The sequence below is a fragment of the Ambystoma mexicanum genome, chromosome 11, assembly GCF_040938575.1.
Source record: "Ambystoma mexicanum isolate Mex_15411 chromosome 11, UKY_AmexF1_1, whole genome shotgun sequence".
NCBI lineage: Eukaryota > Metazoa > Chordata > Amphibia > Caudata > Ambystomatidae > Ambystoma > Ambystoma mexicanum.
The window spans coordinates 1,191,433,203-1,191,448,990 of record NC_090934.1 but is presented as its reverse complement, the minus strand read 5'-3'; the positions used below and the strand labels follow the sequence as shown (position 1 = coordinate 1,191,448,990).

The window sequence follows — 15,788 nt, the reverse complement described above, 5'->3', positions numbered from 1 at the left end:
TATACTGCCAGCAGCCTACTATGTGAACCAATTACCAAATCATGTCCTCAACTAGAGTTAGCCTCTTCTCTATTATACACCATAGCCAATATAAGACCGTATGGACTGAAGTGAGTCTGGAATTTAGGTAATAGTGCCAATAATCTGCCGATCTGATTGCCTCATAGTAATGCACCAGGTGCCCCAACGTCCACATTTAAACTGAGCCAAGCTCCATGCACTCTGTAAAAATATGTCTCGCAGTCTCCGGGACATGCCCCAGTCTGCATATACGACAAAATCTTTCATCTCTTGCCCGTTTAAGTTGAGCACCTCTCACAGCCAGCAAAGGTAAGTGATTAGTTTGTAGCAGTAACACCAAATGTCGAACTGACGTTTTGTCAGGATTGGGTTCCGGCCGAACCCTTCATCAATAAGCAGGAAAACGAATCCAAGTTTAGGGCAATGTTTACATACTGGGAGGGGTTTGATATCACGATATTCCAGTAATTATCCCCATTTCTGTCTCACCCGACCTCTTAGTTTCCATGGATGCGGGTTGCCATGGCAACTCTGGCGTCCATTACACTACCGCTGCAGAGCATGACGCCGGGAGTGGCAGATTTGTATTTCCATGACAACCCTATAAAACACTTCCGGGTTGCTCTGGGCGCTGCTTCTGAATTAAATCGTGGCTTCACTCTTGTTTTCGCTTTGTTCTTGCCCCATACTTCTTGCCCTTGCCTCTACCTCCTGAAACCCTTGTGACTCAACAATAACCCAGAACGCTATCTGACTACGCCTCTTCTTGCTGATTTAAATCTTGAACTGTTTACACGTGAACAAACCTGGTACGTTACTTGATTACTCTTCTGCCTGCTCATTTAATCCCTGAATTTACCTGAACGTTAACTGACCTGGAACGGTATCGGACTATGGGCCTCATTACGACCCTGGCGGTAATCCGCCGTCATTACCGCCATGGCGTAATGAACGTTAACGCCGTGGGACGATGGTGTAAAGTGCGCCACATTACGACCCATCGCGCACGAGCATTACGCCATGGCGGTAATGTAAACAGCGCCATGGCGGTAATGCCCCCAAAACGGCACCTACCGGCATCGTATGCGGCGCAAGGTGCACCACCGCCACCGCCGTACATAGCGGTGACCGTAGTTAGCGGTCACCGCAATTAGCGTTGACCGTAGATAAGCGGAACCGGAAGTAGCGTCACCGCGGCGGAACGGGAAAGAGCACGGCGGCCATCTTTAAAAACACAATCCATTGCCATCCTCCGAAACCACTGGACATCCGAGCCTGAGACCCCGCCAATACCGGCTTCAACCTTCTACCTGCAGGAAGATGCCTAAAGTTTTGAAAAAAGCCTGTGACCGCCAGCGGCAAGACCGCTTCTCCAGAGAGGAGCTCACCATTCTAGCGGAGACCCTACAGGAGAACGCTGCAGTGGTATTCTCCAACCAACTGACAAGACCGGCCATAACCAAGAAGAAGGCCATATGGGCACTGGTAGCTCAGCGGGTCAGTGCCGTGGGAACGACACCCCGCAATGTCAAACAGTGCCGCAAGCGGTGGGACGATCTCCGGCTCAGAGTCAGGAGCATACTATCAGCCAACATGAACCTGGCAATGGCAACTGGGGGAGGATCGGAGTCCCCTATAAAATTGCAGCCATGGGAGGAAATCTGTGCCTCCACAATCGGAATGCAGAGCATTGAAGGAGTAGGAGGAATGGAGAGAGGAGCCCCGACATCGGGCGATGCAGGTAGGTGGCTCAAATCAAGGCATGCAAATCTCACCTAAGTCCATTCATGTGAAGTACAATGTTGGCCCATAGTGTGAATGCAACACATCAGCAGGAGACTGCCCACAGATACATCCGATCTGCACCCTGTACACATGCAGCATGCACACCCTAACTGCAGGCACCCACATACCTCCATGCTACTTCCACACAAAAGGGAGTCAACTTTTTTCCCCTGCATGAAATGTGCCACATGTACTAACTGATGAGATGCCAGTCGCCACAATGCCCGGCCAATGTCCGCAGACCCATCAATAACACTCTCCCTCCTCTGTCCCACCACAGGCTCAAATTCCGACCTTGAGGAAGAGGACACCACAGCCTCCACACCCACCAAGAGGGCCAGGCCAACTGTGCCAACGCCACAACCCTCCACCTCTGTCGTCCCGAGGAAAACACCACAGCAGGCAAAATCCATGCAAGGGAAACAGGACAGGGCACAGACAGCCACCCCAGCAGGCAGTACAGCAGCAGCAGCAGCAGCAGCAGACATCACACCAATCATGCCCACAGAAGCCACAGCCTCTGCTGCAAGCAGCACACTTGGGGAGACTGCTGCCATTGCTGCCTCCTCCGATAGTGAAGCAGGGACCTTTGAGGAGAGTGATGTCAGGAGCCCCACAGGCCACCCTCATTCCCCCTACCTGTCCCTAAGCAGCCCGCATGTGGATGCCACACAGGGTCAGCCAGAGGATGACGATTGGCCAGCCACTCCATCCCCGCTGCAGGGGCAGATCAGCCCAATGGGAATGCCACTGCCATTAGCCATGGCCCAGAATCCCAACCATTCTCTGGAGGCGATTGCCACCCGGCAGCAGCAACTTTCCTCGCTGCTCGAAGAACATGTTGCTGAATGTGGGGGGTCAAGTGCAGCAATGGATAAATGTGCTGAGACTGTGAAGGCAGCTATAGAGTCGTCCACAAAGGACATCTGCGCGGAACTAGCTGCTGTGCGGCACGCCATCACTGACCTTGTGCAGACAATACGGGCCATGCGTCCAAATGAGCAGGCAGGATCCTCCTCGGTTGCCAGCTCGACACCGAGCAGCCCCATCCGCCGATCGGGGAGGAACCTCCGCAGCACAGGCAGGGGTGCCCCGGGGGCCAGTGGAGGGGGCTGCCAATAGTGGCCGGACAGTGTAGGAATCCTACTACTGACACTGCTGCACAGACCAACTCACACCTTTGTTGGGATTCCAGGGGGGGGGGGGGGTGGAGGGGGGAGTGGGTGTGTTGGGGTGTGCAGGGGGGTGGCGGGGTGGTGTGTTGGGGAGTTAAGGGGGGAGTTTGGGGGGGGTGTGTGCAGGGGGGAGGTGGGAGGTGGGAGGGGGTGTGTTGGGGTGTGCAGGGGGGTGGCGGGGTGGTGTGTTGGGGAGTTAAGGGGGGAGTTTGGGGGGGGGGTGTGCAGGGGGGAGGTGGGAGGTGGGAGGGGGTGTGACACGACAGTACATAGTTCAAATACAATTTATTCGTTTTACAAAAGGAAACGTGTGGACATTTTCATTGCGTATGTGTGCTTTATTGGTGTCCAGTCCTCAGTGTGCATGCCCCAGAGTCACACAGTGCCCCAAGTGCTGTCTCCATGCGATGAACACCAGCCGTGTGTGCTAGAAGCAGTGGTTGATGATACTTTGGCGCATGGCACGCCCCTCCTGTGCATCGCCTCCTCCATGTGGTGGCGCCCCTTCTGCACCCTCCTCATCCTCATCCTCATCGTCAGGTGGTTGCAGTTCTGCGTCAGGGGGCAGGGGCACATTCCGTCTGACGCACATATTGTGCAGCATGACACATGCCATGACGATCTTTGCCACCTTCTCATGGCCATACAGGAGTGCCCCACCAGACCTGCTGAGGCTTCGGAACCGTGCCTTCAGGAGGCCGAATGTCTGCTCTATGACCACACGAGTACGTGTATGTGCACGGTTGTAGTCCTCCTCGTGCTGGTTCTGCGGGTTCCGGACTGGCGTGAGGAGCCACCTCTTCAGGGGGTAGGCTGCATCACCTGTATGTAGGCGAGAATGTATGTGTCAGTCATGTTGTCTGTCCAGGAACATGATGTCCCACCATGGCTGGCATGGAACTGTTACCTTGGCTCACTTCTACATGCACTAATTGATTCACACTATGCAACCAGTATATGCCCATTGCTGCCATGGCCTGTTTAGCATGCCATCACCCTATGTATGCAGAGGGGTTTAGTGCATTGTGAGTGGCCTTCCTCTGTATCCGTTCTCTGTGTTACTCACAGCCAGGTGGAGTATGCATCATCCCCCCCCCCCTTTCAGCCAGGTGGAGTATGCATCATCCCCCCCCCCCTTTCAGCCAGGTGGAGTATGCATCATCCCCCCCCCCCTTTCTGCCAGGTGGAGTATGCACTGGTACGTCATTCCCATGCCCACTTCCATGACATAGCACTCACCGGGTAGCCAGGATCTTGGGCCTGCATGTCGCTCCATGTAGCGTGGTATTGTGGAGTTCCTCAGGATCATGGAATCATGGGTTGATCCGGGGAATCGGGCACAACAATGTGTGATGATCTTGTTGGAGTCACAGACCATTTGCACGTTGATAGAGTGGAACTGTTTCCGGTTGCGGTACGGTACCTCCATGGCACGTGGAACCACCAATTCCACATGGGTGCAGTCGATGGCACCAATGCAACCGGGTATGCTGGCTAGTGCATGGAAACCCACTTTGGTGTTTGCAATCTCCTGGGCAGTCCGTGGTAATGAGATGTGGTCGTCTGTGTGCTTGAGGAGGGCATCGAGCACTTGGATGAGTGTTCGTGAGAATAATGGTTGTGAAATGCCATGCAGGTGCCCCACTGTGTGCTGGTAGGTGCCTGTGGCCAGGAAGTGGAGTACAGCCACTACCTTCAGTAGGGGGGGGATGGCGGTTGGACTTTCTATCATGCTGACGATGTCGTTGTGTGTCATGTCTACGATGGCGGTGATGGTGTCCCTGTCCAAACGGTACAGGGTGTGGATCTGCTCAGCAGTGAGGTTGTTTGGATTGGCTCTGATGCGTGGGATTGGGGGCTGCCTGCGTGGTGGCACTGGCTGTGCTGGTGGGGCTTGCTGGGCCTGCCTTGCCCTCCTTCTCCTCCTGCGTCTCCTCTGTGCTGCCTGTTGTTGTTGTTGTTGCTGTTGCTGTTGTAGTAGCACATGCATTGCTATCAGGTCCTCCAGCCCCAACATTGCTAGTCGTATTGGCATCATTGTGGAGTGTGACTGGGTGTGGGTAGGGGTGGGGTGTGCTCTTTTTATACTCCCCTGAGTCTGTATTGCCTTCACCTGTGCTGTTTCTGTGCACCTGTGGCAGCTGCATTCACTTGAATTGGCCCTTTACGGTTGGTTCGCGATGGCGTTATTTGCACCATGGCGGTAAGGTACTTAGCGGCCTCAATGATGGCGTTAGGTGCATGTCCGCTTGGGTCGGCATTTGCGTGCCTTTCCGCCATGGCGCTAAGTACGGTGTGGGCGGTCGCGTGCGCGCACCCTTAGCGCAGTTTGCGGCAGCGTTAACTACGATGCCGCTATTGGCATCGTAGTTAACGGTCACGGGTCATGATCGGACCTGGCGGAAAACGATGGCGGTAAGCATTTACCGCCATCGTTTTTCGCTTAGCGCCAGGGTCGTAATGAGGCTCTATGCCTCCGCTTGCTGATTGAAACCTCTGTTCTGCCTGCACAAAGCCAAAGCCGGAATGCTCCTTGACCACTCTTTTGACCAGAACTCCATATGGAACACTCACCACAATATTACAATATTTCTGGATTGTTATTTTGCTGCTCTTCTATGCTTCAAGTCCAGTCCGGACCTGTATTACCACCATCCTCAAGATCCAAAAGAAATCAACACTGCACCAGTGTATTCCATTAGGCGTCCTCATTCCGTCAGGGTATGAACTAGACTAGAGACTGCTGGTATCCGCCTAGGTGTCCGTGTGCTGTTGTGTATAGGGCTAGAATCGGAATACACTGGGTGCCCCGTTGGTTTCCAGACTCGTATCAATTTTTCCACCTGGGCAAGTGCCAGTAGTTTGTTGATCCTCATTGTGTTTTGATGCTTAGTCTTGTTCTCTAGTCTTATGGCTCATGTTATGTTTCCTTAGAGTACCCTCTTGTTTACCCAACTAGCTGGACTTAGGAGTTAGCCTCGGGCCAGATAGAAAGATTTGTATTACCACTGGTCAGTGTCCTATCAATATTTCTTGTTCATTGTGTCTTTGACTTGCCTCTCCAAGTAACCTAACCTGTGTTCCCTTGCAGTGCCTGACCTTTTGTGTTGTGTTCTATCTTTTTACTAATTGACTCCTCTGTATTTAACTTTGTGTGTTCACAGGGGTACATTGGTAGAAGGAACTCGACGGCTACACTTCGGGTTCAACTGCCACGGATTCTGACACGTATCGGGGCATAAACGTAGGTAAGGTTGAGCCTTTTGAATTGGTGTGTCACAAATGTTACTGCCAAATATGATTTAAGACCTGAAAGATGAACATAATCATTGGCCCAATCCCAATTTTAAAGTTTCTTGTCAAAAACCAATTTGGTAGCAATATAACACCCACCTAGTGCTAAACTGCGAGTCCAACCAATTCCGTATAGTTTGTACAGTACAATTTGTACAGTTCCATCTTCAAAGCTTTGAAGGTTTTCCTTCTACAAAACGTTTTGGTCTCGTGGCGCTCAAACAATTTGACCAACAACGGCAACCAGGATGGAGTGCCAATTTAATATGTAGCCTCCCCTTCTCCTTAACGCCATTCCATGTAAGGAAATGAGCCCCGGTTCGAGCCTAAGGTACTCCATGGGGAATAACTGAAGCAATCTTAAACATCTCCACCAAAGCATTACCTCAAGGCTATTTAACCAGGTTAGGTCACCCATAGTAAGGGCATCAATCCCACATAGGATCATTGGGCAGTAGCATTGCTTATATATCATTAGTACACTTTCAGGAGAATAACCAGCATTTCCAGCAGAGAATGTACATACCAGTGCAATAATAACCTTAACATTTCTAGTTTTCATCTCAATGATATATCTATATGTGCCATCACATCCCATCTCCAGACGCAGATGGAGGTAACGGTCCACATATTCCAGTTCTCCCAGTACTGTCTTCAGTAAAGACATATTCATTTTCTTACTGGATACCACCATGACTTTTGTTTTAGCTATGTTTATTATCAATTAATTCTCTGCGACATAAGCAGCCAATTAATTCAACATATTCACCACACCCAAGAAGGTTTGATCAAATAGCACCAAATCGTCAGCGTATAGCATGGCTGCTAACAGTGTCTCTTCCAATTTTGGAGGACAACTGGCCTTTTCTCTCAGACACCTGGGTAAATCCACTAGATATAAGTTAAACAAAAGGGGAGCCAAAACACACCCTTGTTTGATCCTCCTATGGAACAGCGCCAGTTCCAAGACACTGCCTGAGTTATTCAGGTGCACACACGCTTCATTATTACTATAAAACTCCATGATTATCTATAATAGGCAGAGGGGGCAGCCCAGTCTTTTCAATTTGCCCCATAAACTGTACCTGTTTACCAGATCAAAAGCGGCTTTGAAATCGACAAAAGTGATGTACAGGGGTGAGCTTTTCAAGCCCTTGCTCTTCCTCCAAGCTCCACGAATACCAGAATCGAGTGCTCTGATGTTATGCACCGTGGTAGACCCAGCACGAAAGCCAGCCTGAAACTGATACAGAACATCATGCTGTAACACCCATTTCTGGAGTTCTTTCAGTACCAGGGATGTGAAGATCTTTCCCGTCACATCTAATGATGACAGTAGTATGTAGTTCTGAGTACAAAAAAGAACACCTTTTGTGTGAACCGGTATCAAGACCATCTGCTGCCATGAGGAAGGGATCCTCCTTTTTTGCAGACCTTCGTAAACAGATGGCATCAAATATGAGCCCAATGGTCTGGGTCTCTTTTCAGAATCACATTGGCAAGACCGTTTGGGCCAGGGGCACATGAGCTTCTCAAATTATTTATAGCCCCCACTATCTCCTCTAGCCCCATCGTCAGATCCCAGGGAACCAAATCTTTTCCACCATACACATTAATCAAGGTGGCATCAAACTTAGTGGAAGTTATAAAGCTCAACCAGGACTCTTTGGAAATTGGGTCTATCAGGCTTTTTCCCTTGTCCCCTTTAACGGAGCCCCGAATTTGCCAAATCTCGCGGTATTACGACTTCACATTGCCCTCACAAAATGCTGCCAGTTACCCTTTTTGATAGACCGCTTATAGCACATTAACCATTTATGATACTCCCTTTTGATCCCATTAGTGATTGCATTACAGCACTCGCTGATTCTGATTTGTTCATCGCCCTACGCACCTCCCTCCGGATCATGCATTTAGTGTCACAGGTGTTAATGTCAAATGATTTAATGTGGTGTGCACCCGACACCAAATCCACCTGGGCTGCAATACGCCCCACCTTAAAGGCCCAATAGCAAAGCCCATCCTCAATCTGACTGGCTGTGCATAAAGGAGTCAAGATCCTTTCCTCTTCACCTTCCTCAAATAGGCGCAAACAGATCTTATCATTATGCCTGTTAGACCAACTCAACCGGTTACCTGCTTAATTTATAGAAACGTAACAGCATTTGGGAACATTCAACTCAGCCTGCTCCTACTCTAACTCCAGGATTTACATTGCATGGTCACTAAAATCTGTGGGCCTGATCACCAGATCTTTAACACATTCAAAACGACCTGTTGTTACTGGCAAAATAATCAAAGGTAGCACTTTTACAACCACCTGCCCAAGTCGGCCTCGCCGGGTTATCCCCTTTGGTGCGTACATTGAGAATTGACATGTCCTAATCCCTTAACCACACCAACCATTGCATTTTTCTAAAACAAAATGTGGAAAAGTATCTCAGCATGATGTCATGGCTCTAATCTAGGTCTCCTCCCACAGAAAGGCAGAGCCATCCTACAGCAAATCTCAGGTTGCCACAAGGAAAACTCAACAAGTGGACACTCAAAAGTGAACCAGCTAGGTGGTCTTTTCCCATAGCTTGACATTGTGTTTTAAGAAAAAACATTTAATATGCACTGTGAACAACCAACAGTTACATGGTCCCCTCATATATCCAAGAACTGCATGATTAGTTTTCAAAATGGCTAATAGTCCAAATTACACTGCAGATGCATTTTCTGTAATAGAGAAATCCAACTTACTTTTAACATTTATTTTGTAGATTATTCAAGGGCATGCACAACATGAAATATAACAATGGGTTTAACAATGTATTATAACTGATAGACATCAGGCAGCAGTTAACGTCTTTCTATTTACAAATAATTTGTGTTATATGTTGGGATGGGAAAGAGCCTATCCCACCCCCGTAGGTGCTTTCAGGTGAGGCGAACACCATATGAGGTGATGTAGTGTATAAGGGGGGAGCAAAACCGCACCAGTAACCACCATTTAGAAGCACTGTAGCATTAATAGTAGATGTGCAGTTTTAGGAAAACACACAGCCTATGACTCCATTGTGTATTAGGCCTCAAAAGCCTAGGCTTACACGATCATGCTGTCTGCGAACCCAGTTCACTAGGCTCAATCTCATTAAAACAGAAAGAATCCGCATAGCCAGTTCTCACGGAAGTTCACTTCCCCCTTGTCCCTTTACTGTTGCAAACATTTAGTATCTTTCAGAGGAATGTGCCCTGCAAGAGCGTGAGACAACACCAGGATCTGTGCTGCGGCCATTCATCTCCACTGAACTGCCAATAGATTTCTAAGCCCTACCCAGTCATTCCGAAGTCAGCCCCACACCACTGACGTGACCCCAATACCTATGCATTCCCTGGAAAGCAAGCGACCCCTCAGTCCCAACACAAATTAAGAGTACACAGAAGATCTAAGCATTCGCAGCCGAATTTCTTCAAGCATGAAAACGCGTCTCTTGTAACACAAGGTACAGGGAGGGATACATTAAAGATTAAAACCTCCGGGTGGAGACCATGAGTGCGGGAACTTCAGTATCAATGAAGCCCTGACTGTGTGGGTTAGTGTGACTGTATTTTATCCTCCCTTCCCCCTGGCACCATTTCCTGTGCCGCCCAGGTGCATGCCACAATGATATTGAAACTAGGCTTAGCATGTTTAGTTTAGAAAGAAACAATGTTGTATACGTTTTCCCTGACCTTCACCGTGAGAATGAGCCTAGCTGACCCACGTGTATCCTGATCGACGGGAAAGAGCCAACCAATTGTAGCCTGGCATCCCCCATGGATCAGGTCTATGTGTAGGGTGCCACCAGTTAGTACTTTATGTAATGACGTTTTGGGGTTTTTGAAGCCCTTGTTTGTATCAGGAAGAGCCAGAGCGCTCTCGGCAGCAGAGTCCTTTGCTGATATTTATATTCTGTACAATTAAACATTGTTATCCTTGCAACACTATCTCCTGGCCTATTTCCTTAGAGGGATGTCTTTATTCTGGCGTGTGCGTAAAAAGGGGACTTGCCTTCATTTGGTGACCCTTGTAACGTGATTCCATCGAACCCGTATTTGTGGAGGTATCCAGGTGGCCTCTCCGGAAGGGCAGTGCCCATCTACGGTGACCAGTCCCAAAACGCATACACTGAGTGCCCCTTGGGAGAGCCGTCTTTGCAGAATTCCAGCCTGCTCGTTGAAGCGGTGTAGGGCCCCAGGGAGAGGCCCAGGCTGGTTGTGGATTCCCCATGAACGGAGGCTTTTGGAAGAATGTGAACACGTGAGTATAGCCTTCAAGAGATAACAAAACAGGGTTTGATGCATAGAGCAGTGTGAAAAGGGTCAGCATGCAGCAAATGCAAGTGCGAGTGTATGGTGGTTTTTAGATGGAGGTTTTTTATGCCCAGAGGGTGGTGCCACATTGCACAGTCTCGACCAGTGAGAGAGATAAATACAAGTAGAAAAATATAGGAGCTCTGTATAATTAGAGAGCTTGGGAAGAGTAGTGATTGTTATTTTAGCTTGTTATTTCAGTTTTTATTTTGGTGTATTTTAACATGTACTGATGAGGCACAGGAGGGGCATGTACAGTGTGTGTGTGAGTACATCAGGGAAGCATGTGGCTTGGAGAGGAGGAGGAACATTAATTTGATGATTTATTTGTGAAATTATTGATAGCTTTGATTTGGTGCTAAAGACACAAGCAAGTTACAAATGTTTTAACTAGCTTGTACGAATTTTGTTTTGACTGTGACATAATACTGTAAGCATAACCCTGATACCTGAAACCTTCCGGACACGACTATGGGGACAGGAACACCCCTAGTCCATATATGTTAAGCCTTGCCCCTTTACTGTGAGAAAATTAAAAAGTAGCACAATCAATGGGTGACAGAGGCAAAAGGGGAAGCAATGCCCCACTTTTGGCCAGAGCATGAGTCTTTGACCGATGTGCCCTGGTCCATATCTCCACGTATTTTACAGCTAGGTATAAGGGGAGACCATTGCAAAACAGAAGGGATACATTAGACCTCTGGAGAATGTTTGAAGAAACAGAGGTCCCAGAAGGGGATGAGGCAACATCTGACAGCAACATAAAACAAATATAGAGGAGAGTGGAAAGGAGGGGACCCAAAAAAGGTAAATACACCCTTGCAAAACGCCCAGCAGAAGGGTATACAAACCCAACCTATGTGTCGGCGGGCACTATTGTGGCCACCGCAGGTACGGCCCCAACCCACCGTACGTCTCACCCCAGAGGTATCGGGCCACACTGGGGTGAGCGCAAGTGACCTAGAGGTAGCACTAGCCTCAACGCGCACAGAACTTGCGAGATTACGGGCAGCCTGTGAAGCAACAAGGGTGCCAGAGGTTCCGATGTTGCCCGCAGGAACCCCTCCACAGCCAGCTGGGGATGAATGGAAGTCAGGCGACTTCCTGGTCAGAATAGACAGTAAACCCATGAGAACAGTTCATGTGGAGAAGGACGGGGAGACAGACAGTATGGATATGAGAATGTAGGGTCCCAGAGAGGGGACGAGGAGTATTGGAATGACTTTGATGACACAGAAAATGATGCAGAGGGAGGGTCCAAACAAGCGCCCCTGACTAGACAGAGAGTAGAGCGCTTATGGGACGGAGGATTAAGGGATAGGTTTGGGAGGATAGCATTGGTGCAGAAGAAGGGAAGTGCTAGTAGGAGCTGGAAAGGTATGGTGAAAACACAAATGCCTTTAATACAGAAGGGCGCATGGCAACCACATTATGTCCCCTGGGCACAAATGGACAAATATAATCTCCTTAAAGCCCTCCCACAACTCGCAGCTAGGGCGGGGAAATGGATCTATACATTTGAGAAAAATACAGCAGGGGTACCCTTAGCCACAGGGGACATTAAGAGCTTGTTGGTAGCAGCGGTGGAAGATCAGGCAGAAACGGTGTGGATTAAATCTGGGTAACCGGGAGTAACACTGAGTAACAATGCCCATGATGGAGCATCATTCAACAAGATCTGAGTGCAAGTATGGGATGCGCTGCAACACACTTTCCCAGACATCCAGACTTACAATGAATAATGCAATGTACATTGGGGATGAGGAAGATGATGTACAGTATAATCTCAGAGTTCAAGAGATGTGGAGAGCAGAAACTGGCAGCGCCTGGGATCGATCAACATCATTGTTTTATTTTATTGTAAAAAGGGGACTCCCCAAAGAAGTGCAGAAAGCGCTTGATAAAATAGCTAGAGTGGAAGCAAAGGGGTGGCCCAAGATTCAAAGCATCACAGTGCACTATTGTAGGAGGATCAAAGAGCAAGAGAAGGAAACAGTTCAGAGGAGACAGGCAGAGGAAGCAAAACTAGTTCAAAATAAACTAGTGAAAGTCGCAGCAGTATCGACAGGGCTGCCGCAAAAGCAGACAGAAGAGGAGGGGTGCGCCTCAATTACGACCCAGGCAAGAATAGCAGCCGTGTGGGCTGACGGCAGACAAGGACAGTGGAGAGGAAACCAGCATTTCTCTGGATCCCTGTGGCAAGGAGGGCAACAACGAGGATTTGTTGGGTTTCATGGCTCATGGGGAGGTGGTATGGAGGCCAAGGACTGAGGGGTGGCGGACAAGGACAGTGCTGGTCTTGCGGGAGGTGGGGACACTTTTAAAGATAATGTTGCAGGAGGCAGGGACGGAATTATAACTACAATCAACAAGCCTATGGACCCAGGTAACTCCCCAAGGGTCTGCTCGGGTAATGTCATCAAATCCATATCAGATTTAAGAGTCCTATACGCATCTACCTCCCCAAATATCTAACCCTTACCACCCACCACACCAACAACAAGCAATGCAGTCACACCAGCCCCCTCCCAACCTGCTGCATGCCGAGAGTAGACACCCCTTCGCAACTGCACCCTATGGAGCAGCGGCCCCATATCAAGAAGCAACAGTGGTAGGGGGAAAGCCTTTCGCATTCCCAGGGACAGACACATACCCTGACTAGGACAGCCCACTGAGAGCACTTGTGTGTCCAGTCCTGTCAATGACTTTACATCCAGAAGAGGAACCACTGGTGGGGGCAGAGATGGGGAACAAACAATTCATCTTCATGGTGGACCCAGGAGCAGAGAAGTCGTGCATTAGTGAGGGAAACTTCCTGCTATCAGGAAAAACTCTTGACACGCAGGGATTCTCTGGGGCTGTTTTGACTGTTCCGTACACAAAAGATCTAGACGTCAAGGTTGGAGGGAAGGTTGTACAAGCTCCCCTCCTCTATTCAGAGGATTCTCCTGTCAACTTGCTCAGTACAGATCTGCTTAGCAAGTTGAACATGACAATCTCTTTCACAGACAGAGGAATTATCTGCGCCACACCTGGCATGTTCTCTCTAAGAGTAAATATAGTATTACATGTAGTGGCCAGTGAAGTGGCAGTGAGCGGTATCCCTGTCAACCCCAACATGTTAATTTATGGCATCAAGGTACTGGCCCAGCGGTGCCCCAAATTACACAAAAATAGTGGAGGTTACCCACTGATTTTATTTTCCAACTTGTAGTGCTCCCTGAGATAGTGACTGGCGCCAATTTATCCTTAGACTTGGAAGGGCTGCTTGTGTCTGCCAAAAGGATTGTAGTGCTGGGCACAGACTTGCACAGGTGCCATTGGCACACTGTGTTGTGTATCAATCCCAATGTGAGAATTGTCTGACGAAGAGCTTTTTGTGGATGGTTACAATGATGGAGAAATAATACTCGAGAGTTGTGTACCTTGTGATATAATGGTGCAATACAGGAAAGTGCAGAGCCCCCTCATGGAGTTGTCAGTGGCACCACTCCATTCAATGAAACTGTCACGACCCACATCCAAAAAACCCTCTGGCAAGCCCATGGGCCAGGAGAGGTCTTGGCTCGGGTCTCCAATAAACCTAGGCATCCACTGCCTAGGCCCTCTTGGAGCCAGTCCTGGCGCCTATGGCACCAGGTTCATACACAGCGAAGACATGTGTTTGGGGAACTACTTTATTTTGAAGCTGCCAGCCAACATGGAGGCATCCACATAGCTTGGCTTCTAGGAACCAATCTATGCGGTATAGTGTTTTGGGTATGGTAGCCCAGGAACTACTTTACCTGGACTACTTTCTTGAAACTATTTAAACCACACCTGACTTGGATAACACGCTTCGCGTTACTTTGCAATCCAGCAACGTGATGGTCACCGTATCCAGCTATACCCGTGAACCTCGGAGAAACAGCACCTGTAAGGAGACAAAAGGAACATTGTTAGCAGCAGCATCTTACCTGCAATTTTCATCTTTAGCTGCCCAAAGCTCCTCCAAACAGCTTCCTAGTATTAGCACGTCTCCCAGACCGACGGATCTGCAAAAAGGAAAGAAACTAGGTATTAGAGACATTACAACATAACGAACTGTGCCGAAAAGCTTACCTAGCAGGTCGTCCCTCGACCAGCATTGCCTCGGAATTCCACACCCTGAACACCGCGATCTATGGGAAAAGAAAAGAAAACAGGTTAGCAAAGGCAAGGCATCACTGCGCTGTGCATAGCGCCTACTTACCGCATCATAGTGGTCATTAGACGCCATCATTTACCGGTGAGACCCAATTCAGCCAATGCACCATGCTGGACTTCCGCACATCTAAGGAAGAGAAAGAGACATTATTAAACCAAGAAAGGCATGCAGGAATAACAACAATATACAACAGCAATAAAACCTACCTGAAAGACTTAAAACGGGCCGGCATCAGTGAAGTAACTAGATCGCATCTGCCCACAAAGGACAATGCACCCCTGACATGAAGGCAGGACGGAGAGCACACCTGAATCAACAATAAGGTGAGGAGAGGCCCCAGGGGGCTGAAGTCATACGGGGTGGTGGGAGGCTAATTACCCCAGTTGGCCAGTCTTGAACATAGCCCTCCTGTATTACAGGCAGAATCTCCCCCACTGGCCACATCTGGGAACCGCAGAGATGGACACCAGTGTCCATACGGCTGGATGGCATCCCCGGTGGGCGTAACAGGTGAGCGTAACAGAAACAGATCTGCAATACGTCCCCATACACTTATGGACAACTAAGCCGCACGATGTAGGGATGTTGCACGAGGTAACCCCATAAAAATAACACTCAAACTAGGAGCAATACCCCCATGAGAGAAACAATACCCCCTGTTGAGAGAGGCGCAGGAGGTAATTCAAGAAACACTGCAGACCCTATTGCACCAAGGGATCATAGTGCCCTCCACCTCTCCATGCAATACGGCTATTTACCCCATTAAAAAGGCAACAGGGGCAGTTGGAGGATGATCCAGGATTTACGACCCCTTAATGATATTGTACAGAAAGAGTTTCCACTTGTCCTAACCTGGCATCCATTTTGTGTCGTATCACGAAGGAGGCTACCCATTTCACTGTGGTTCGATTTCAAAAATGCCTTCTTCTCAGCACCCCTTCATCCAGACTCGCAGTACCTTACAGCATTCACCCTGAAAAAGGTATGAA

The 15,788-nt window shown here is 49.0% G+C and overlaps 1 protein-coding gene across 1 annotated transcript; it reads left to right on the top strand.

Moving 5' to 3' along the window:
- Nucleotides 1-932: 932 nt before the first annotated feature.
- Nucleotides 933-2,972, top strand: LOC138504217 (nuclear apoptosis-inducing factor 1-like). Its single transcript, XM_069624543.1, has 2 exons — nt 933-1,762; nt 2,087-2,972. Exons 1-2 carry the CDS (start codon nt 1,342-1,344, stop codon nt 2,926-2,928), a joined length of 1,263 nt encoding a protein of 420 aa, XP_069480644.1. The 5' UTR covers nt 933-1,341; the 3' UTR covers nt 2,929-2,972.
- The last annotated feature ends 12,816 nt before the right edge of the window (nt 2,973-15,788 follow it).

What these genes read in the sequence shown, in the direction of transcription:
- LOC138504217 (XM_069624543.1), top strand. Translation starts at nt 1,342, where the DNA reads ATGCCTAAAGTTTTGAAAAAAGCCTGTGACCGCCAGCGGCAAGACCGC. An exon ending in CCCGACATCGGGCGATGCAG is followed by an intron (nt 1,763 to 2,086) that starts GTAGGTGGCTCA and finishes GTCCCACCACAG; the next exon opens with GCTCAAATTCCGACCTTGAG.